The sequence below is a fragment of the Spea bombifrons genome, chromosome 8 (assembly GCF_027358695.1).
Source record: "Spea bombifrons isolate aSpeBom1 chromosome 8, aSpeBom1.2.pri, whole genome shotgun sequence".
NCBI classification, from domain to species: Eukaryota; Metazoa; Chordata; class Amphibia; order Anura; family Pelobatidae; genus Spea; species Spea bombifrons.
The window spans coordinates 22,531,558-22,555,742 of NC_071094.1; the positions used below are offsets into that span (position 1 = coordinate 22,531,558).

The 24,185-nt window shown below is 38.4% G+C and overlaps 1 protein-coding gene and 1 long non-coding RNA gene across 2 annotated transcripts; both read right to left on the reverse strand.

Annotated features, from left to right (window-relative positions):
- Positions 1 to 5,506: 5,506 nt before the first annotated feature.
- On the reverse strand, positions 5,507 to 6,160 carry LOC128503779 (uncharacterized). The gene is made up of 2 exons (XR_008355298.1): positions 6,060 to 6,160; positions 5,507 to 5,745 (listed from the first exon to the last, which is right to left on the reverse strand). It is a non-coding gene; the product is annotated as an uncharacterized LOC128503779 (long non-coding RNA).
- Positions 6,161 to 8,596: 2,436 nt separating this feature from the next.
- On the reverse strand, positions 8,597 to 12,917 carry LOC128503778 (NALCN channel auxiliary factor 2-like). The gene is made up of 2 exons (XM_053473969.1): positions 12,690 to 12,917; positions 8,597 to 9,612 (listed from the first exon to the last, which is right to left on the reverse strand). Exons 1-2 carry the CDS (start codon positions 12,745 to 12,747, stop codon positions 9,242 to 9,244), a joined length of 429 nt encoding a protein of 142 aa, XP_053329944.1. The 5' UTR covers positions 12,748 to 12,917; the 3' UTR covers positions 8,597 to 9,241.
- Positions 12,918 to 24,185: the final 11,268 nt, after the last annotated feature.

Genomic DNA, 24,185 nt, shown 5'->3' on the forward strand with positions numbered 1-24,185 from the left:
GCATTGGCAGGACGATATATTACTCCAAATTATCACACGTTTAGAGACAGTATTGCATCACAATTGTATGGTACAGACTGGCCTAATATGAGTTCAGTATCCCTCAAAAGTGCTATTATGTTTTCAGTGTTCTCTGAGATATGGAAAATGATGACATCCTCAATATGTTGTTGGTTGTTTGGTGTTTGTATGGAAGTTGAGTTCAGCTGGAACTGCAGCTCAATTTAATCTTAAAAAATGAGCCACCAGGGTCACAGCAGAACTGCAACCAGATAGGCTGAAGGCATCTCTCTTTCTTCTCACTTTACCAACCATGGCTGCCATTATCAATCAGGGGAAATGGATATAGGCAGCTTGGCTTAAGAGAACATTGAGTATTTAGTGGATGTTGATACATTTTACTCGGCCAACATAAGTTACATGCGATTTAAAGACCTCCACCTGAAGTAGTGACCTCTGAAGTCCTGAATGTAACTTGGCATCTTTTCTATATGTTGGTCCAGTAAAAGCAACCAACTTCACCTGCAGACCAACTGGAAGAAATAAGAAAAGTTAATGAACTGCACAATTCCTGAGAATGGGATGCTAATATGGTTGTTCTCATCAAAAATTGAGATGTAGGGAAGCCTTTTTCTGGGACAAGTCCCTCCAAAACAAAATTAGAATGTTAATATGGTATATTCTGCAGGGTTTAACTAGATGTTAGAGCAAATAAAATAAGAGAGATTATTCACAAAGTAATATTATTAGTTCATTGTTTCATAGGATGTTCTTTTGAGGGCCAGAAAACTTTAATTTGGGGTAAAACATGGGTTATATAGAATACCGATTCTAGCGTTAAAATAGAACATTGATTATGAAGTCTTTAACATGTCGATTGCACATAAAATGTAGTCGTTTTCGTTGAGTGGCTATGACCTGGGGATAATATATTTCAAAATCTGGGTTAAAAGGATAATAATAATAAAGGGAATATTACCAAAGCAATCTTGAACGAGTATACCTAGCAGGACGGGTGTGTTTAAAGTATTTTTCTAATGGTTGGTGCCATTATATCCATTTAACATTAAACCTAAAAAGCAGTAAAAAAAATATGATATATTAGTCTCTTAATTATTGCTGTTTTTTTTCCCCCATAATTTCCTCAATCAATACAATGATTTTCCAAGTTTCAAATGATTTGAAATGAATTTTAGCTGGCTAGTTTAAACACATTTAGAGTTTGGCAAATGGAGATTTTCCATTTTTTTAACGCGAGTTATCTTTGTATACTATATTAAAAGATGTAGACATGTTTCTCTTAACAGCATCTTCAAAAGAAATGTATCTCTGTACGTTGTGTGATTTTTCATTGGAAACTAGCCATGGTAAAATTGATACGAAGTGAAACGAAACAGTATTGCGCACACAATGCATATTGTATTGGCACCTAAAACCCCCCCAGAAAAACACAAATATACTAAAAATGCCCTTACATTTCCAGTCTGAGAAGAGGATCACAGTATATATTTGGCCTATGCTTTCATATAGGAGTGAGTTTAACATGGTTTGCAATATTTGTGATGTATTTTAGAACCGGTACCGAAAATAGGATATTTAGATGAATGCCCAGAGAGCTCCGTGCCCCAGAACAAGTATGATAAAAACTGCACTATGACATTAACACAACACATAGCTAAATGTTATCGGCTATTGATAAATACCAATAACTCAAGAAAGATTAGAGGTTACGTATATAGACAATACTTAATAAGTAGAAAATTGGCTCTTGGCCCATAATAAGCATGTATAACCCTAATTAGTAACCTAGAAACTTATTAAAGAGTGTAGTAGGATAAGGGCTTGTTTATTTCAAACAGCACAATGAGATTAAAGTGTTCAAATGCACGTAAATAAAGAAAAAAAGTGTTAGATGTTGATGTGGTTGTAAATATTGTTTATTTCATGCACAATCCTGACAATTTTTTACAGACTGGATATGCCCCCTTTTATGAAAGATTTTGCAAGTTTTTAGTCAAATGTACTTTTTGTTCATAGATTTACCTACAATACTCTAGAAAATATTGTCAAAATTCTATTTTATACAGTGGCGCAATTTTCCTTGTCTGGTGTGTTTTTTGTACCCGCTACAACCCTTATATCATTTTATTAATCCCAAGCATTTGCGCTGCAAGGTTATTCTGCACACCCACAGCCCTATCGGAGGTAATCCTTTCTTTCATTACATCCGACAGGGCCCTTCTAAATGATATGGCTGCCAAAACAGACTGCTAATTGTTTACAGTAACAATCATTCTCTTAGGTTTAGATAAATAAATCTTTGGGCGCAGTTCAAAGAAACATATTCTGTACGTAATAGACTGTTATTTTTATGGGTTGGGTCTCTAATTGGTTGGCGTTTAGATGGAGGAAACATTCAGTCTATGCGAACCTCCTGTCGCTGGGCCCCAGTTCGCTAATTGCCCAATACGTTTTGTTTGCAAGGGAGGCCATAATTAACAAAAAATGAGACAGCCAATTTAGGTATAATTAGGACCCTGTTTAAGCAATTGCAGTGGTTGTTAATCTAAAGTAGTCTTTTAATGGGATCAGTTATGGTGCTAGCTATTAAAGAAGCACCCCATGGTGTTCTATGTTACTTTAATACGCACTGTACAGTCACTTCTAACAATCTATCATTATTTAATCTTTAGCTATTTTATGTCTTTCCATTCCGTTGTTAACGGCTGACGGGGATACAGAAAAAAACCATCACGAAAAGTCAGTCTGGAATCATAAAGAAAAGTAACAGGTAAGACAGAGGAGGTGTTCTCCTGCAGCTGTGGCACTGCAGCTTCTACTAAAGTTTAGTGATATACAGAGTATGGATATAACAGCACCTACAGTTGACTTTAACATGCATTCTTTGTTGGGGAGGCTGTCTGGGACACTGTAATGATTCTTTAATAGTGCTGAAGTTTGTTATTCAGATTCCAGTGAAATTGGTTATGTTTTAGAAACATTTAGTGCTCTCCTTGTAGCTATTTTTAGATGTTCCTCTTACAGTGTTACTTAATGTCCCTGACCCTCTTACTTTTAATAATCAAAGTCTTCCAGGTAAAAAGTGGATGCGCTGTATGTTTAAGGCATAGTTGAGTATTTAAAGGGGAAGGCCATAAAATAATCTTTCAGGAATGTGGTGTAGAGATGCGTAACATGGAATGAATATGCTTATTTCTTTTTTTTTATCTTCATGTTGTGTTGAAGATACAAAGTTATTGTTTACAAACCCAGGCAGCATTGTCGGAAAGCCATGGTGCGACTAAAGAATTCAGTGGGATAAGAGCATGTTTATTTTACACATCACAATGAGATTAAAGTGATAAATGCAAGTAAAATCAACTCTAGCACAGTCACAAACACTGGAATTAATAAGAATCAGCACTATATTTTAACAAAAAAAATAATTTACAGGCAGTTTGTAAGAAGGCACCACTAACATAGAACGTGACATCCCCTTTAAAGTTGTGTCTCCACCAAGAACATAAATGAGACAAACAAAAGTAAAGATGGAGTGAGAATGAATACACGCGGATGAATAACGTAATAGGCTACTCAAGAACAGGTTCCAACTTTAAATCTGCTCTTGCCCACATACTTATTTACCAACACTTTGCCTCAATATTAGGCGTCACACGCATGCATATGGATTACCCATAGCTGATTACCCAGATGATTTCACAAATGTTAAGCACTCTTTACACTGTCCCAAAGTAGAGAAAAATGTCATATATATATACATATATATATAATATATATATATTTAGTGTATGTATGTATATATATATATATATTTATATGTCGCCATCCCCATTGGAGAATGATGCTGGCGCAGTTTCATTCCCAGATGTTTGGGTCATTTGAAGGCAGCTGTAATTCAAGCTTGTTATGAAGCCTCATTCTAGGAGTCATGGAGAGCAGCAGCAGCAAGGAGATCTGGGAAATACCAATAGTCACAGACGTCAAGAACAGGAAAGTGTGCAGCTGAGCGGGAGACGCTCAATGAGCATTGTGTATAGTGGTTTAGAAAGCAGGGGCTACGGAGCTGCTGCCATATTCTGGATATCACTCATCCTTAACCTCACAAACCATGACTAGGTTTTGTGTTCTCAGGGGAGAGGCTTAACTTGACAGAAAATCATATGTAAAGCAATGCTTGTGTGACTGCCCTATATGGATTACATCTGTAAACTGTAAGGCACATGCACGCAGCTGTCTGTACACCTAAATCCCTCCTTTAACTGGAAGTACATTAAAACACGATTCCTGTGAATACACCCTGAAGTTAAGCAACTGTTTGGGTGAAATATTAGAATTCCAAAATGTGCTGGATGAATAACACCCCTCCACAATGGTTTAGTCACCCATATGCCACATCGGACGATTTGACATTTATACTTTACTAAAAAAGTAATGGTCCTTTTAAGAAGAGAATAAAATGTATCATGCAGCGTAGTGATTGTAATTGCATCCCTGCCGTGTTTACTCTATATAACCTGAAGGGACAGTTGTAATGGTATATATATATATATATATATATATATATATATATATATATATATATATGTGTGTGTGGTCATTGAGAATCCTCACACTTAGGGCTGGATCCTTAACCTAAGATATATTTCTTGTTTTATAATTATAGATTGTAAGGTTGCTCGCAGGGCCCTCTTTACCTAATGTATCGGGTTTGTCATACACTTTGAATATATGTACTATAAGAAGCTCTACATAAAATGTTGGTGCTATATAAATAAATGAAAATGATAACAATACATCCTCTAACAGACTGGAAAAAAAATCTTAGAAGTGAAAAACAGTCCTGAATGTTATCTCGGTTATCTCCTTACATTCCATCCTTAGGAAGAACGTTCTAATACACGTCTACAGCTGGGATGCTCAAGCCAACTTTTGGAAAAATGGTCTCTATTTTACTCCTATAGGTGGATGACGCTTGCGTATGTTGAATGTAGATAATTTAGTGAATGTCTATCACTTTTCCAACAGTAATTTGGGGCTGATCCTAGTTATATCACCTTGAATACTTTTCTGTTTTTTTTTTTTACTGATGGCACTTAATAAAACTTAATGCACTGTGATTACCCTGCCTTGGACATAATTCAATATATATAAATATATATATTTGTTCGAAAGCTAGGCTTTTAAAATAGGACACAGTGAAGGACTATCTTGGACAGATGCAATCCTACAATTTGTAGAATTCACACAGAGGATTAATTAATATAAATTCTACAAACATTCTTCATTGACCAAACATAGTTATTCAGACTTACAGCAGGTCTCCATTTTAACCATGATCCCACGTTACATCATGACCGCTTAAGACAAAATCATATGGCTGCCCCATACTGTACTGTTCTGTATACTGCATATGATTTGTGCTGTTAATATAGCCGAGTAAACATCATTTCTCTAGAAGGAAACTGAATCAGACATTCAAGTCGAGTACATGACATCATTTATATTTCAATGTAAAAATCACACAACTTACAGTTTATATCACCTTTTAGTGTTTCAGTTTGTATCAGCTTTTTTTGGAAACTAACATGATATAGGTGTGAGGACCCCCTTTCTTAAGATAGTCCTCCATCATGCAGAATTCATTGGTGTTCTCTTACAAATAGTCAATATGGTAAATTTTCATCAATGGTGTATCAATGGTGGGCTTAAATATTTTAAAGCGTACTTGGAAGCTAGATCGCCTCGCTGTTGTTTAACCATACTATATCATCCCCAAGACTGCATCGGGGGTCCTCTCCAGCACTTAACAAGGTAAATGAGACATTACATATAACCTATTTGTATGTATTATATTATTGGATTTCCTGCTGCTATCAAATCAATCGTTACTTATTTGGGATAATCCGGCAGGCACAACAGACATACCCTGGGCTGTATTTTCGTTTAACAGATTCGTGGCAGACATTTTTCTTAAGTAAACATAAAAAACAAAATACAAAATGTGAGATTGCAGCCCTTTAAACCTTAAAAAAAAATACGCAAACAACCCTCAGTTATTGTATCTACAGTTCATCTGTATTTCCCCTTTAGATTTATTTTTATATGCAATATCTCTTTCTGCAAATTAGAAACATAGTAAATGTCACGGGGCTTATTAAATGGCATCTAGGTAAATGCATCCAGTGCCTAAGTATAGGGGTAGTTTGCAGCTACCACTGAACTACGAATCCCATTATCCTTTGAAGCTGTGCACAAACGGTATACTGAAATGCAGAAAACAATGCAAGGACAATACTTATTTTTGGATTTAGTTTTACAAAATTTAAATAAAAATAGGGTCGCGTAACACATGAAACGAACCAGGTTATGCTAAGCTACGCTTCGTTTGCATCTGAAATGTTACCCAAGAAACTATCTTCGTGTTCCCAAGTCCTCACCTTGTTGGCAACACTCTTAAGGTGATGTTCCTTATAACGCAGGGTGTTCTAAATACACTGTAAAATGAATTCATCTCTGAAGTATACATGCGTCACACTGCTTGCAAAAGAACAATAATGCAACAAAATAAACCACTGAATATTAATGATGACAATTTGCATACAAATAAAACCACCAAGTTTATTTCTTCGAAATGTAGGTTTGATGCTGTTAAAAACTCTTTCCATCTTTACGATGACATCATGTTTTAGCCATGTTTCCTGCACTCTATTGTGTTGTATGATTAATAACGAACAGCAGTATAACAAAAAGTAAGAGGAGACTCAGATGTGACCGGACTCCAATCAACAGACAGAACCCCCTAATTCTGTTTGATGGTAGTCCACCTATTGTAAGTGACATAGTGGGCCCAAAACTGTTTAATCCCCAGAGCCATCTTTACTTTAGGGATGTATTTACAAGCCAGGAGTCATGCTTTACAAAGACTATATGACTTTGTGACCTTTTGGTATTTCTTTACGCATATTATGCTTTTTAGGTCTGTGAAAAACTGTGTTGTACTCATACTGAGCACCTGGAACAGACAGATTTAAGTCCAAACGAGGGACTGTCTTTTGTAAACAGGGACACTTGAGCAGTATGCATGTGAATGGATTTAAGGGAACAGATGAAAAGAGAGAAATTACTCATTTGTATTAAAGACCACTAGGGGTTTAGAAATGCAATACTGGACTCGTGGAAAATTGTAGATTTTAACTTCTATTAATATAATAATTTCCCATTCATCTGGGGCTAAAAAAAATTGGGCTGTATTTTATTAATTTACTAATTACTGTCAGACAAACATTTCTAACACATTTTAAGAGAATAAAGGCCTTTGTAGATGCAACAGTATCCAATGGATTGCTTTTACGGAAAATGATCTGTATTCGGAAGTTTGTCTGTGGACGTTTTTATCTAAAGTGTAAGCATTTCACTGTTTTGGGAGAATTTTTATTGGGAAGCATGTTAATTTTCAGGGGAGCACAATTCTCCAGCATACGCTGCAGCTGTGTAACTGCTAAACAACATCCAGCTGACGGGGAAATCCATGTGCATTCTCATTCCTCTGGCAGCTGAGAGCTACTTAGAAAACCCTGCTGTGTGTTACAAGTTCAATTAAATGTGTGACACATAATAATACACAAAGGAAGTTCACACTGTCTCCAAAATGCCATTACATGTTTATCATCAACTCAAACCCAAGGTGATTTGGCCTGCCAGACTAGGTATTTTCAAGCAGAACATATATGAATTCCACATGTGTGGTGCTGGCATAAGACATGAGCTGTATGTCAATAAATTTAGACAGTACCTATGACATTCTAGTTGCTTGCCAATGACTGGGTAGCACTTGTATCATCCTTAATCCAACATATATGGTAACCCTGATAACCACAGTAAAAAGGCATATAGGAGCTAGATGTTTTGTTCATTTAGAACTCTTCAATCCTCATAGGGAGACTGTGTGATTTGTAGAAGTAGGTCTTAACCTACTAGTTAATTCCCATCTTCCCATTTCAACCACTTTTTGCCTCTAGAACATTATAATAAATGACAGAATCTACCTGTGTGCTGTCAAAAGCCAGAAGTGTGTTTAAAACTAGGGTGTCAAACTCCAGACCTAGGGGCCATATTTTCTGAATCATCCAGCATGAGCACTGGCAGCTCAATCAAAACGATTGGAACTGATTAAAGCACTTGTACTCAAAGAAGGATTTACCAAAACCGTGGTCTTTTTAGGCCCTAGAGGTTAAAACCCCTGGTTAAAAACATTGTGTCTCATAAAAATGAATGTTGGCAAAATAAATTGGAAATAGCACAGACCTGAAGTGCACCGTGCACTCAGAGGATGTCTGGGCATCTCATACTATGATGAACATTTCCTCTAAAGATGTAAAAGGTAATATGTAATTCCACTTTCGCTGTCTTCTTCACAACCGTTGGTCTTGTTTTTCCTACTAATGAGGTGGCCTTAGACTGTAAGGCCGTGCTAGTTTCCTAAAAATATTTTTTTTCATTACAATTATTTTTGCCATGTCAAAATAAAATTCATTCATTCATTCTTTTTTTTTTTTTTTTTTGCAAATCTGGTGGGTTTTGTAAGTGGCTTATCTGCCTGAAAATTTGCAGGATTTATTTATAATTTCTTTAATTAAATACAAACTAATATCATCTTTTCCAGAATTGCCTAATCATTAGTTCTCTTACATGTATAAGCATTGCTTGGTGGTAACGTTTAATTTTCATATTCATTTTCGAAGTACAGCTGCCACTTGGCCATTTCCGTTGTTAGCTAATTGAGCTAGTGTTTAACCACCATGACCAAGAATACATTCAGGGCAGCACTAAAGCACTTAGCATTTATTCAGCATTCAAAATTGGCAAGTTTGACCATCTGTTAATTTGAATTAACCATAGAGTGCCATACATGATATATTTTTGGCCAAACATTCTTTCCAGATTTCAAATTGATACCGGACCACCCCAATCTTACTCTGCCTCACATTACCTGTGCTTAACACAAGCATTACTTCAAGACCACTGACACAGAACCCTTCTCGAAGTTGTGTCTCACAGGCCCTCTAACCCACAGAACTCATTCTCCGTTATAACCAGGCTGAGCCATGGTTAACTGCTTCTGAGGGCGGTCTACCTGTGCCTCCAGGTCAAACAAAAGGGCGAACCCTTTGGGAGGAATGTATTCCAACCTTCTGAATTTTCAGAAAGTGCTTCCATATACTCATTCTTCACGGGCCGATGTCTCATCCATGGCAGTCATGGGTTCCAAGCGCACCCCGTTCTGCACAGCCGAGAAGGAGGCCATGGTGTGGAGTAGCATAAACACCAGCACGCACAGCCTTAGTCTGGTGTTTCCGAGGCGGGATCCCGCTGAGACCGGCAGCAGAGATGGGTGATGGTGATGATAGGGATGCAAGTGATGGTGTCGATGGTGATGGTGATGATGACCGTGGGGTTGATAGTATATGGACTGGGAGTTCGAAGATTTGGTTGATGAGTTGTGGTTGCTGCTCCCTGGTGTGTTACAGGAATGCCATCGGACATCACAACACTCCGCCTCTGTGTTAGACATATGGTTTTCTAGCAATTCCGCTGTAAAGAAAAGCACAGAATAGCATAAGATTTTGAGATATAGATGTTGAACAGTACTGAAAAGTTATGAAAATATCATTTTTGTACAAAAAGAGAAAAGGACACAATGCAAAAGAAATATGAGTAGACAACCAGGGTTACACACTAGGCTTTCCATGTTTAGACCCAATGCTGGATCTTTACTACCAGGTACATATTGGTATTGGTTAAGTTTTCCTTTTCTTATAGTCATATTGCTAGATTAATGGGAAATCTCCCCAGATGTGTCCTAAGGAAGGTGTCACACTTCTGCCTGCTGCCCCGGAACATTAATTCCTAGAGTCTAGAATGCATGACATGGAAACCAGTATGACATTAAGTTCAGGCGTTGACTAATTTGGTATGGATCTATGAGCCAGCCCAAAAAGTTAGGAGCCAGTTTTTTGTTTTTTTCTTCCCCAATCATGTTTTTATCTTCCAGGGTTTGTCCAGCCTTGCCATACATTTACACACTATAACACCATATAGTAACAGACACAGTCTGACATCTTATGCTCACAAAAACAAACACCTTACAGTAACATGCTAACATTCTACACTCACGTTTACACTTTAACACTATACACTAATATGCATTCGTATTCGGGCGAACATGAAAACGAACACGAAGAAACTAAGAAGCGAAGATAACGGCGGTAAAACGTACACGAAAACGAAGACGCACAAAACTAAGAATCTTGGTGTTCGTCTTCGTCTACTAATCTCCCTGATCCCTTCCCCATCTAGCCTACCTTATGTACGCAGCATCGCAGGGGCTGACGGAAGCAGAAATTCATAGGTTCGCCGTCAGGGGTTAAGGAGCTGTGCGAACGACTCTATTGACCAATAGGCTTACTCGCACGGCCTTTTTAACTCGTAGGTTCGCTGTCAGGGGTGTCAGGTTAACTTGGTGCAACTTGGCCTGCAGAGACCACTGGTATCCCTGCTCCAACAGTTAAAAGTCTGTATGAACGACCAATAAAGTCGCTTGTACAGACCTTTAACCGTTGGAGCAGGGAGACCAGTGGTCTCTGACGGTCAAGTTGCTGGACAAGGATTTTAAACGTCTGTCCAAGCGACTCTATTGGTCGCCAGCAGGGGGCTCGTCTGCCATTAACCAATGAAGTACAGGTGTACAGGTGTACTTGGTTGATAGCAAAAAACAAAACCTACAAGAAACGAAGAAAAAAACGAACACGAAGAATGTACACGAATATTCGCCCGAACCGAACACAGGAACGGGCGGATATTCGCGGAATATGAAGATCCCCCCCCCACGAAGACGAACACGAAGAGTTGGCTGGCACCCAAGTCTAATACAAACACACTACTATATATACACTCACTCTAGCACTAAACACACACATATACTCTGACACTATAATATACACACTCACATACACTACTCCTCGACACTCCCCCTCACCTCCTGATGACCTGCCACGCTGCTGCCTATCCTGAATCCGGCACCATATGCGAGTGCCTTACTGGACTCACGGCACCCACTACACCATGGCCCCGCAGGAAAACATATGGTACCGGATTCATGATGGTAGCCCTGCAAAACCCTGGGTGAAAGGAAGTGGTTACTAGTTGCCATGACGACCTGGAGCACGGGGTTTCTCAAACTCTGCATTAAGTGAATAGATGCAAAAGGAACTGTATCAAATGCCATATGAAAGAGCTGTAGTTTTGAATAAAAAACACATTTTAAGAGGAGGTTCACTAAAATACAGCCAAATTAACAAATCACCAAGCATCTTAAACAGCAGCTATCTGCTTTAACATCAGGACTGCAATGATCTCTGTGGGCATCAAAACTGTGATTGTAAGCATTAGCCGCCATTATTTTTATTTTTCATTTTTACTTTACAGTTTCTCGGGATAAGAAAACAAAAAAACTATTCACTGTTTTAATGTCAAACTGTAAACATACCGTATGCAAAAGATACAATCTCTTGGAAACCTTTGCACTGGAATAATATACAGTTCCCAAAGATTTTGTGTGATACCTCCAGCTGGAGGGGGTGGGGGGGCTTAACTTTTACAACAATATTACACTTTGACACTGTACAGCCCCTCCAGCACTGAAAGGGTCAAACAGATGTTTGACCTTGGAAATATGATGATTTGGGATTTAAGGAAACGTAAATATTACTTTTTAGACAAATGGTTTTCCTTTAATGGTCACAAGGGAGGAATAGCAGAAAACCAAGAACAATCTGTGCAATACTGACCACGGTACAACGGCCCTCACTGTACTACTTAAATAATCCGCACACATGTATATTCATTTCAAATATCATATAAGGAGCACACACGACATAAGTTGTGGTGAGGTAAAATTGATGAAAAAACCCTCCACTTAAAGTAGGCAGCAGAGGAAAGTGCTTGAACCAGAAGAATGTCTGTTATACCCCTCAACATTTCAGGCCGAAGGATGGGCTAGAGGTGGAGAGGGCCAGGGCTGAAGGCAGGAATGAGTATGGTCGGACAGACCCCTTTCTCCTTTTCAGAAGAGCAACCATATCAGAGCCACTTCTCTTTATTGGAAGAGCCACCTTATGGCGCTTAGAAGTAGTGTGTCACAAGGTGGCCACCTAAAAGCTGTGATGGAGGTGTGTGTGCTGCATTAACACAAACCTCCAAAGATCTTCCACCTTTTGGGCCAGTAAGGGGAGGCCAGAAGATCTCCCCAACCGGCCCGTGATCCCAATGGGACACTTGGGATGTATGTAAAAGGGCGATAAGGGCACTAAATTTAACCCATGTAATGTTTTTGCAAACCTAAAAAAACATGTATTTGTGTCAATTGTGACCCTTCTTTTCCAAATTATTAGGATTTGCATGATTATTCCTTCAATTTTTCATTATTCCAAAAACTCTGACAGTAGGAAGGGAGGAGGGGGCGTTTAGGAAGAATTAATTAGTAAAGTAGGGCTTGACTGTGTTACCAGCACTGTCAGAAAAGGTGGTTTGCTGGTTTTAAGTGTCTTTTAAGCATTTTTTGACGCGCTTGAAGATTTCTTCCCCAGAAAAGGTTCCATGCCAGTACTCACGTTTACAGATGAAGCCAGGTAACCCTCCGTAGATAAATTCGTCGTTGTCAGGTAACATGAAGGGGCAGCGTGTTTGCACCTCCAGGCAGTACTGCTTGCAGGGAATATGGTGGCGGCACTGCCGCTGGGTCACGTTGAAATACTCCGAGCACAGCCAGGCTTTGTACACTGCCTACAGAAGGGAGAGGTCACATTCAGTTAGACAGGAGACGGCTGCAGAGTCCAAGGTAACTTTTAAACTTAATACCGTATCATTTGATTTTATCATTTCATAAAATTACTAAACAATTGTCAGACTATTGAAATACTTCGGGGTAGCGAATGCACAAGCAACCTACACCCTAAACGGTAGTGAATTAGGGGTAATGACAAATGAGAAGGATTTGGGAATTGTTATAGACAACAAACTAGGCAACAATGTGCAGTGTCAGTCTGCGGTTGCTAAGGCCAGTAAGGTATTGTCGTGTATAAAAAGGGGCATCAAGTCGCGGAATAAAGATATAATTTTGCCTCTGTATAAATCAATGGTAAGGCCGCACCTTGAGTATGCTGTGCAATTTTGGGCACCTTTTCTAAAGAAGGATATTATAGCACTAGAAAGGGTGCAGAGGCGGGCTACAAAATTAATAAAAGGAATGGAGCACTATAGTTATGAAGAAAGGTTACCTAATTTAAATCTGTTTAGTTTAGAAAAACGTCGCCTCAGAGGGGATATGATAACGTTATATAAATATATTCGGGGCCAATACAAACCATTGTGTGGAAATCTGTTCATAAACAGGACTATGCATAGGACACGAGGTCATGCATTTAGACTGGAAGAAAGGAGATTTAGACTAAAGCAGAGGAAAGGGTTTTTTACAGTAAGGACAATAAGGATGTGGAATTCTCTGCCTGCAGAGGTAGTTTTATCAGAGTCTGTACAGACGTTTAAACTGCAACTGGATGGATACCTGGAAAAACATAATATTCGGGGATATAATCTTTAATTATGAGGAAACGGCTTATTGATCCAAGGAGAAATCTGACTGCCATTTTGGGGTCAAGAAATAATTTTTTCCCTGGTTAGTGCAAAATTGGAAAGAGCGAAGCCGGGGGTTTTTGCCTTCTTTTGGATCAAACAGCAACAAATTAACAAATATAGGAAAGGCTGAACTTGATGGACGCATGTCTTTTTTCAGCCTATGTAACTATGTAACTATGTAACTGTGGTTTTCCTATTGAGGTAACTGGAGCAATACTTAATTTTATGTAATTTAAGCACAATTCTTCATCAGTACAATAATACAATGTATCAAGCCCTGTGACCACTATCTGACACTAAATTTACAAAATAAGTTTAATTCAATATGCTGAGCAAAGGAGATGTTTCTCACATAGTCACTTCAATACTTTCCCTTTCCCTACGTGTAGGATCTTAAGTGAATATATGGAAATATCGCAAACTATCTAGGGTATTTGTATCAAGTGATTAATTATCTCTGGAGCATATGTTAAGTGGAAACAAAAGTAACTTCTATATGTCATCACAAAAGTTTTAAAAGATAAAAAGTGCCATCTAGTGGAAATATGTTGTACTGCATAAAATGCATGAGTAACCAACTGGAGTACTTGGAACATTGAAACATTTAATGCCAACCATTCAGTCCATCTAGACTGCCCATTAATTATGACTTAAACCTTAACTAGTTCTTAGTCTTGTCTATACCTTGATAAATTCCTTTATGTATTTAATGAGACATGCATCACCAGATCACGTTGCCCCAATATTTGCAATTCTGATCCTACATTTTACTGCTTAGTATAGTTAATAAATCTATGTAATGGCTTTCGGGACCAAAATAACCATTTCATGTGCATTACAGGTGTGCTGGTTATGCAGGATGCCCACAAGAGCAGATCACATGATTTGCATGATTATTCCTATACATTAAGGTCTGCCTCTCTTTTGGTAGAAGCTGGCATGTTCCGGCAGCCTTAGAAGAAGTGAATTCAGGGCAGTATTATGCTGGCTTGACAACATGTCACTGAATATAATTCTGTGAAAGTAAAATAGGATGTACTATTGAATCCAAATATCTCTGAAAAAGCTTAAACAGACTAGATAACAGATATTTTGAATGAATAGTTTTAACATTTGGATGTAAATAACGCTAGAATCCGTTCAACAAGATGTCTTATTCTCCAACTTAAAATGGAAACTTTCATGTGAAAACAAGGATTTGTAGACAATGTACATTTGCTCAATGATGTCATGTGTGACCCTTAACAGACCTTGACTTTTACATGTGCCTAAAGTTAGGGAAAAAAACATGTTAAATGTGTACATCCTCTTGAAAAAATGGCACATTAAGCCACCAGTCTCTGCAAAACTAAATGAGATGTGTCAAAATAAAACCACTTGTTTAGCCGAATGAAGGGCATCATTGGGGCAAATGCTGTTTGCTTTACTGGTGCCCAAAAATATGGGCATTATGTCGCCTTTAAGTACAATACATTTGCAAGATGTTAATTTGTATTTTTTCTGTTGTGATACCCATAAGATGCATTTAAATTAGACTTGGGCACCAGGGGCCTCTTCGTGTTCGTCTTCGGGGAAAAAAAAATCTTCGTATTCCGCGAATATTCGCCTGTTCCTGTCTTCTCTTCGGGCGAATATTCGTGGACATTCTTCATGTTCGTTTTTTCTTCGTTTTTTTTCCGCTTAAGGGGTTAATACGGGGTTAACGCGTACCGCAGCAGCTCTGGCGCCAGGAGTTTAAATGTCCGTATGAGCAACTCTATTGGTCGTCAGCAGGGGGCTTGTCTGCCAATGGTTGATGGCAGACGAGCCCCATGCTGGCGACCAATAGGGTCGCTCGTACAGACTGTTAAACTCCTGGTGCCGTAACTTGTCCGGCAGATACCATTGGTCTCCCTGTTCTATCATTTATTAACTGATAGAACAGGGAGACCAGTGGGATCTGCCGGGTAAGTTGCAGCATTGGGGTTTTAAAAGTCTGTACAGACTTTTAGGCTCCTGGTGCACTTGTTGCACCTTAAGGGGTTAAGGGGCCGTGCGAGTGAGCCTATTGGTCGCTTGCACGGCCCTTTGACCTACGGATTTCCGCTCCCGTTATCTAACGCAGCATCAAAGGGGTTAACGGGAGCGGAAATCCATAGGTTCGCTGTCAGGGGTTACAAAGGCCGTGCGAGTGAGCCTATTGGTCACCTGCAGGGTCTTCCTCTGGCATCAACCAATTGGTTGATGCCAGAGGAGGTCCCTGTAGGCGACCAATAGGCTCATTCGCACTGCCCTGTAACCCGTGACGGCGAACCTGCGGATTTCCGCTTCCATGAACTGCCGCGATGCCAAGGTAAGTTAGAAGGGGAAGGAACAGGGGAGAGTGGTAGACGAAGACGATCACGAAGATCTCCGTGGTGTGTGTCTTCTTCTTCGCCTATGTTTTACCGCCGCTGTCTTCTCTTCGGCGTGTCTTCGGAACGAACACGAAAACGCACTCTTTTTTTTTGTTTTCATGTTCGCCCGAAGACGAATGCACAAGTCTAATTTAAATACACCCTGATCATCTTCTCTACATTCTCCAAGGGGCTGAAAAAAAATATATTCTACCAGCAAAAAGAGGGATAATAACTGTATTGATTATATAATAAGAAACAAAAGCATTATTGTTTGTGTCACTTTTCACTCAACTATATTCCCAAATGAAAGCTTAGTGTACATGTCTAGAAGATCTTAAGAAATAAGTCCATGTCCCATCAGCATGCCAAGGACCAAGGCAAATACAACGAGAAATTCATACAAAAGGAACACGAGCAACAATATGTGTTTAGAAAAACTGGTTAACATATGTTCTTAGGCAGGAGTGTAACTGCTTGTAAGGCAATAAATCAACTGAAAAAAAATGTAAAAGTAAAAAATCTTTCTACATTTCAATGTAAAACTGCTAACAATGAATTAAGATGGATGGCTCTTCTAAACCCCCTTCGGGATATGCACATTTGTTTAGTTGTTATGGTTTTCCATTGAACTCTTTAGGGGGATTTTGAGATATGAAGTGATAATAGACACCTGCCCTTAGTTGGAAGAGACATTTGTTCCTGAGAACTAATTTGCGCTATTCTAGCAAAAAAAACCCCCAGAATATCCATAGTATAAATAGTTGTCTGCTGCGAGGGCATGCATCCTTAATATCTTCCACAAATATGCAGAAATAGCACTCTTCATACAGTCGTAATCAAACCCTGTCCTAATGCAATATTATCTAGGTTCAAAATGTTTTAACATGTAGCACAAACCAATCAGATCATAATAGATTTACTGAAAAATAACATTAGTTTTTTTTTGTTTTAATTTATTGTTATTCATACATTCAACTGGGAAACACTATGGCATGCGCTGTAAAGCTCAGGAGGGTTAAGGAAAATATTGTGTGTGGAGGGGGAGGAAAGGCAGAGACATTGTACAGAACAGAGTGGGTGTGTAGGGGGGTGTATTTGGAAATGCGATATGTGACAGAGATGTACTGAGTCATAGACACCAAGACATGAAGCTTACAAACCGGGGAGACAACCAACTTATGGAGAGCGCAAAACAAAAAGAAATATTCTTGGATGGAATCTGAAAAACAAAAAGAAATATTCTACGGCTGTTTTCAACTGGGTTTCTAGTAGGCTCAGGGATCTAGAGTAAGACTACATAATGCTCTAGGTAGGATACCCAACTAAACCAACCTCCTCCCCACAAGTCCAATATTTAATGTATATACACTTCAGTTTGTAGTACTGGGAGGTTTCTTTGGTACCCCATATACTCCTTGTTACGGCCTATGGTCAATATTCTGACATTGAAACAGGACTGACAGCCAATACCTATGGCGTGTTTTTCAATACTGGGGGGTGTTAAGGTCTTCTAGAACAGTACTTTATCTTGGTGAATATTAATATTAATATTTCCCGCTCAAAAAAAAAAAAACATTGTATCCAGGAAAACTCCTTCAGCATTAAGTCCTGCTCCAAGGACAACTAGATAAACAAGTGTTCTGATCAGGTCAGTGCGGACAAAGAAGCAAGGAAAATGAACAAGTGACCGGGGCAGATGAAAGAGCTGCTAAACTAAAAGCTAAATTATTTTATGTAGCCCACGGTCTTAATAACAGGGCATGTGTCTTAAATTACGTACGGTTTCCTTCTTTTATTGGTCATAGATAAGTAAAAGGTTATTAGTGGCTATGAACTCATTTTTGTAGTGACCCTTTTTGGTTGGCTATCACACAAATAAATAAAACTGTGGATAACATCTGCTATTAAGATGTCAAAGAAATAACCTCTTCTTATGATGTAAAGCACTATCCATCTTGCAAAAGGGCACATTAAGTATCTGGTCGTTCTGGAGATATTTATTCCTGGGTCTCTTTTTGCCCACAGTGACCTTCTGGAAGGAAATGCCTGACCTGGTGAAAATTTTTGACCCCAAGTCAATTTGCAAATCCAGGGGATTTAAATGTCTGAACTTTCATTGATGTCACTGGGAGATCCTCTTAGTCTGAAGAAGACCCAAAAGGATCTGTATACACGTCGATTAGGTTCCGTAGTAAGTTTTCTTGCTGCTGGTCACACTTTTCAGTAGACCGGTGCATGTTCTGTGACACGTTGTCACAGCAGCTTCCATTGTTAAGGAAATGGAGAAAAAAAAGTACATACACAGTGTTCTATGAGGTAGAAATGGAAACCCCTCTAGTGATGTCATTATGACATCACAAGGGTTCCCTTGCTTCAAAAGAAATCCCTGTGATCTTTTAGTGAGCAGTGGAAAAAAATATTTAAAACTTATTAAAAATTAATATTAAAAATAATTGTAAATCCCTAAACAAAATAAATTAAAGACTCAGAATGCCACATTCCAAAATACAACAATTTACAGAAATTATGACATAACTGCCTAGGCATATGAAATTAATTCAAACTCTAGACAGGTGTTTTTATCTCTCATTTGCACTAAATGTGTACAATTTATAACAGATACAAATGTTAAACTTTTTTTTCATACTAAATGAGAATTTATCAATAAAAAAAGATATGTATACTTTGTGTAGGTAGGCTTAATGAGAAAGAAGGAAATTACAGGAAGGAAAGGATGTAGAAAAAAAATGTTGAAAATGATGTTATGGGTAAATTATACAAGGTACTTGCATTTCATTCTATTCTCACTAGGGGGCATACTTGAACAAAACATTGCTCTTATGCAGCAAAGATGGTGATAATTTATATCTCATTGATAAATTTGTATTAATGCCTGATGTTTCATTTACAAAGATAATCCAACATTATCTTAATAATCAAATATTAATTATAGGTTGATTAGGATTTCAGTATTCTGAATGCCAGCCGCCTTAATTGTGCAATAGTGTTCACAGATATACACAGATTACTGGAAAAAAATGAAACAAAAAAGTGATGAAAAGATGGACTATAAATATATAAATGCGGACTATATATATTAATTATAAGACTACCACACACAATTCACTTTATGACCAACAGCTGAGGTAATGCCATGTGATATTATGGTCTGCCTCAACACAGACCGGTGAACATAATATATTCTGTAATTTATGTTATTACACTGAATAACCAAAACATTTTCTACAATATTTAACATCTGAAATATAAAAAACATTAACTTCAGATCTAGTAATCTACTGGAATTTAAAAGGAGAAACATAACTTTTTGACCTTCTTAGCATAACCAGATTTATGAAATTTACAAGCAGCTCATGATTTGTGTTTTTAAATCAGTGTAATTGTTGAAATTAGAGTGTCATCCAAAAAAGGTCACTGCAGGCAAGTGTGACTGTATCAGATGTGCTTCAGTAGTACTCAATAATAATAACAGACTACACAGTAAACCCATGCACACAGGTAAGTGCGTACACAAGACTTGTGTATAATTATGGGACTTTAAAGGACTCAATTAATTTCAGTACTAATTCTGTATCTGCCCTGACAGCATAAAGTCTATAATTCACATAAAAATGTATATGAAGCTGAAATCTATGCGTCCTTTTAAAGGGACAGTTTACTGCCCTACTACAGAAGAATGGATATAAAAGCCCACTGTGAGTAGAATTCAAAAGCCTGCTACAGAATGGACAACAAAAATAAAACAAGAAATATATTCAGCATAAAGCTAACTGTACAAATACATCTATATAGCAACTGTGGGGGAGTATGGGACTGCCAATGGCCATGGGGAGGGGGCATATTCATGCACTTTTAAAGGCCCTCTAGGAAGACCTCTAGAAAAGATGTTGACCAGGAATATTACTGTAGATATAAAGTTCGTAAGTGAATAAGGTAACAAAATATGTAAGTAAATCACTGTACCTATACATTCTAGCTTAAAAGTGTACTTGAGAGGAATCCAGCAGACCAGAATTGTTATAGGATATACTGGAGTAGTGTAGGATCATTCAGAATGTCCATGCTACGTTTCAGATCGGCCACATCAGATTAATTAAATGCAAGGGTTTGGTGGTGTATTAACAACCAGTAGTACAGTGGGCTTAGCTGGTGCCCATGCGGTAGGTACAAGATTCAAGCTAAAAATATCTTCAAGTAAAAAGTGATCAGCCCAAAAATATGTTTTGGTGAGGACATGTAGTGAATTGAGGAGAGAAAGTTGCTGAGAATTCCCAACAATGTCCAGGACAATACAGTCAAGGTGTATTGTTCATCCCTAAATTCCCAGTAGAACTTACATTCAGACACTCCTACTACATGGTGTGAAGATATTTTGTATCCTACACAAGACTGGAATGTACTCATATCTTCCGCTCATCGGCATCATGACAATTGTCACTGCAACTTAATTTAGGGGATGAGGTAGTATGTGTATATCCTGTTAATCATGACAATTCTCTGGAGCCTCAAGGCAGTGGAGCTCTGGGCCTTGGACTTTGGAGTTGAGTCCTGGGGTGCTAGGTCCCGAATATGGAGGAGCTGTCAGTGTTCCTTGACTGAAGCAAGCACTTTAGTATAGACATTTCTTCACTAGGAATTCCCACCTGTAGAGTATGTGATTTCCCCGGAGACTCATCTTAACTAAACATTTGAAAACAATCTACATAGAGGTTATGTTATTTTGTACTTCTGCATAATGTGCTACCCTCAGGGTATCCTAAAAGGTGAGATGTATTATGCATGAAATGTTACAGTATACTTTTTTTAAGTATGTTAAAGAAACAGAGATCTTCCAGAATGACAACAGAGACACTTGACAATGTTTCCCCATTTAGTTACGGGGCATGTCTCATTGCTTTCCAACTTGCACTGCTTGGGTACGTCAGAGCTCTGGAGTTCCATAAACGTCTCCTCTAACCTATTCCCACTGAACATTCACCTGCTTGGTAATGCAACCATCATGACATCACTTTTTGCGGCTTTGGAATTGCAGAGCTCAAAATATCCTTTGAAACGAATGGTCTTGTCATTTTTGCAAGTAACTGTTCCCTTAAAATAAGTATATTATCACTGCAGAGTGCTGTCATGTGAAATGCTCTGCAGAACTGCTGTCTACATCTATTTCAGCTTGTCGATATGATAGTCTTGTAGGCACATGTGCCATTGGTATGGATGACGGCTGGCATCATTTTGCATTCTCCCCTTTGATGACAGCACTCTATAAATTTAATGAAATGTCATTTTGTTCCTGTAAAAAAACAGAATTATGCTTTGGGGAAAAAAGAAAGAAAATAAACTTTTCTTCTCATTTCAGTTGTACATTTGGGTCCCTTTAAAGCTCTAATTATTATTATTATTTATTGTCTTATATTGCACCATCAAATTCCGTAATGTCTATATGTCCCGTTTTGTGTTCCATTCTTGTAACTACTGAGCTCCTGCTTTCTGTTTTTTAATTCACTATTTGTAGCTTGCACAGTTTGTGTCATTTGTAATGCTTTTCAGTGTGAATGTGCTGCATTGAGTTGTTTAATGTAAACCTTTACTTTTGAACTGCGAACGCACAGTTAAAAAGCCATGCGCCCCCGGAGTACATGCGCTCAGGTTGAAACTGAGAACAATGTGTTACATTAAATAGATATTTTTAAAACCATATTATTATTTTTATACAATGCTGTTATTTAATCTAATAGGCACATGTATGCCGCAATTTATTTAACAGAAAGCCATGTAAGAATGCATTCATATAGCATGCTGTGCCCTACTGCAGCAACCCTGATAGAGACAGCCACTAAATATAATTTCATCATATTTAATCAACAAGATCTGGGCTGTGATGATGTCCATATCTTTAGAGCAGCGGTAGATTCAGTAAATGCTGTCTTTTTACATTTTAAACATTTGGTGTACTATATTAAAAGTTCTAAGCAGGGGCGTAACTAGAAGCCTCAGGGTCCCGGTGCAAGAATCTGTTAAGGGCCCCCCTCTCACACTATCTACCACCTTCTCCCTCCCTTCTCACTATCTACCCTCTCCCTACCCCCCTTCTCACTATCTACCATCTCCCTACCCCCCTTCTCACTATTTACTCTCTCCCTACCCCCTTCTCACTATCTACCCTCTCCCTACCCCCTTCTCACTATCTACCCTTTCCCTACCCCCCTTCTCACTTCCTACCCTCTCCTTACCCCCTTCTCACTATCTACCCTCTCCCTAGCCCCCTTCTCACTATCTACCCTCTCCCTACCCCCCCTTCTCACTATCTACCCTACCTTCTCACTATGTACCCTCCCCTTACCTCCCTTTGTAGTTTACTTACCTGAATCTTCAGTGCATATGTGCTAAACTCATCCATAATATTGAGATAAATATCTTAAATAAAACATTGTGTGGTGAAAATAATGTGCAAAAGTGTACTGCGTGAGGGCAGGGAAACAAAAAAGCGGTATTTCTGCCCCAGCCCTTGGCTGCCATTATAAAATGTACCCTCTACTTGCCAGCCACAAGGCTACAACTGGTGCGGTAAAGATAAAACGTGCAAGGGCAGGTCCATAAGTATAGACACGCATACAGTTTTCTGTAACCAGAGGACAGAATGTAAAGATAGCTTTAAAATCATTCATAACAAAATATGCAAAATACCAAGTTATTGTGTAACTTATTAAGCGCCAAGTTATTAAGTGGCACTAGACACGTGGAAATGATGCAAAATTACATTTTACTCTATGTGTCACCAGGAGGTTGAATAAGGCACTTCCACTTGGATTGCCAATAGTGCAAAGCCTTGGGCTTGCTATGAAAGCTTACATCTATTAAACTGCGCTGTGTTGTTAATGTAAAAGCTGCTATCAGTAACTGACTATGACAACATTTACCAACAAAGGAAGAAGGGAATGTTTTTCTTCCTGTGTGTTTGCATTTATCTCACTCTTATTCTGTATATGCTTTGTACTGATACGTGGATACTTATGACTCCATCACTCACTCCCTTTCATACTCTTTTTGTGTAGTTGTGGATTTGGCATCTCTCATACCCTCCATTAGATTCTGCCACATTCACACTTAACACTCTTGCAAACAGATTGATATATAGGATAGTTCTTTGACACACACTCCATAAGAGAACTCCATAAGATAAGAAATTGCGGGGGCACATTGTGACTGAAATTATATCCACAGTGCTGCCATATTTGCCCCTTCCTAATTTCTTACATTTTTGCATATTAGTCACAATTAAATGTTTCACATCATCAAATTAATTTAAATATCCATCACAAATAACCTGAGCTTTAAATGATGATTTCATGTATAGAAGGAAAAAAGCTACTTGGCCCTATGTGAAAAAGTAATCGACCCCTTAGCTACTATTTTTAACCAATTAACCAAATGTAATTGATAACTGGATTCAGTTTCACTAGACACAATCAGGCATGATTACTGCCAGCCTTCTTAAATCTGAACATCAATTAAATGGAACATTTCTTGCAAAGTGAAATAGGCTAAAAGGTCTAAAAAAAAGCAGCACATGATGTTGTGACCTAAAGAAATAAAAAAACAGAAACAATGTCATTGACATCTATCAGTCTGGAAAGGGTTACAAAACCATTTCTAAGGCCCTGGGACTCCAGTGAACCGGGGTGAGAGCCATTATCTACAAATGGAGAGAACTTGGAACAGTGGTGAACCTTTCTCCAAGAGCGCATCCATGACTCACCCAGGAGGTCACAAAACCCATACTAACATGTAAAGGGCTGCATGACTCACTAGCCTCAGTTAAGGTCAGTGTTCACAATTCTATAATAACAAAGAGACTGCCATCCATGCAAGGGGAAAACCTCTGCTAACTGAAAAGAACACAAAAGCTTGTCTCACATTTGCCAAAAACCACCTTGATGACCCCAAAGACTTTTAGGATAATATTCTGTGGACTGATGAGTCAAAAGTGGAGCTTTTTTGAAGTCAGAGGTCCTGTTACATCTGGCATAAAACCAACACTGCATTCCACAAGAAGAACATCATACCGACAGTCAAACA

What these genes read in the sequence shown, in the direction of transcription:
- LOC128503778 (XM_053473969.1), bottom strand. Translation starts at nt 12,747, where the DNA reads ATGTTACCTGACAACGACGAATTTATCTACGGAGGGTTACCTGGCTTC. An exon ending in ACCTGGCTTCATCTGTAAAC is followed by an intron (nt 9,613 to 12,689) that starts GTGAGTACTGGC and finishes TTTTCTTTACAG; the next exon opens with CGGAATTGCTAGAAAACCAT.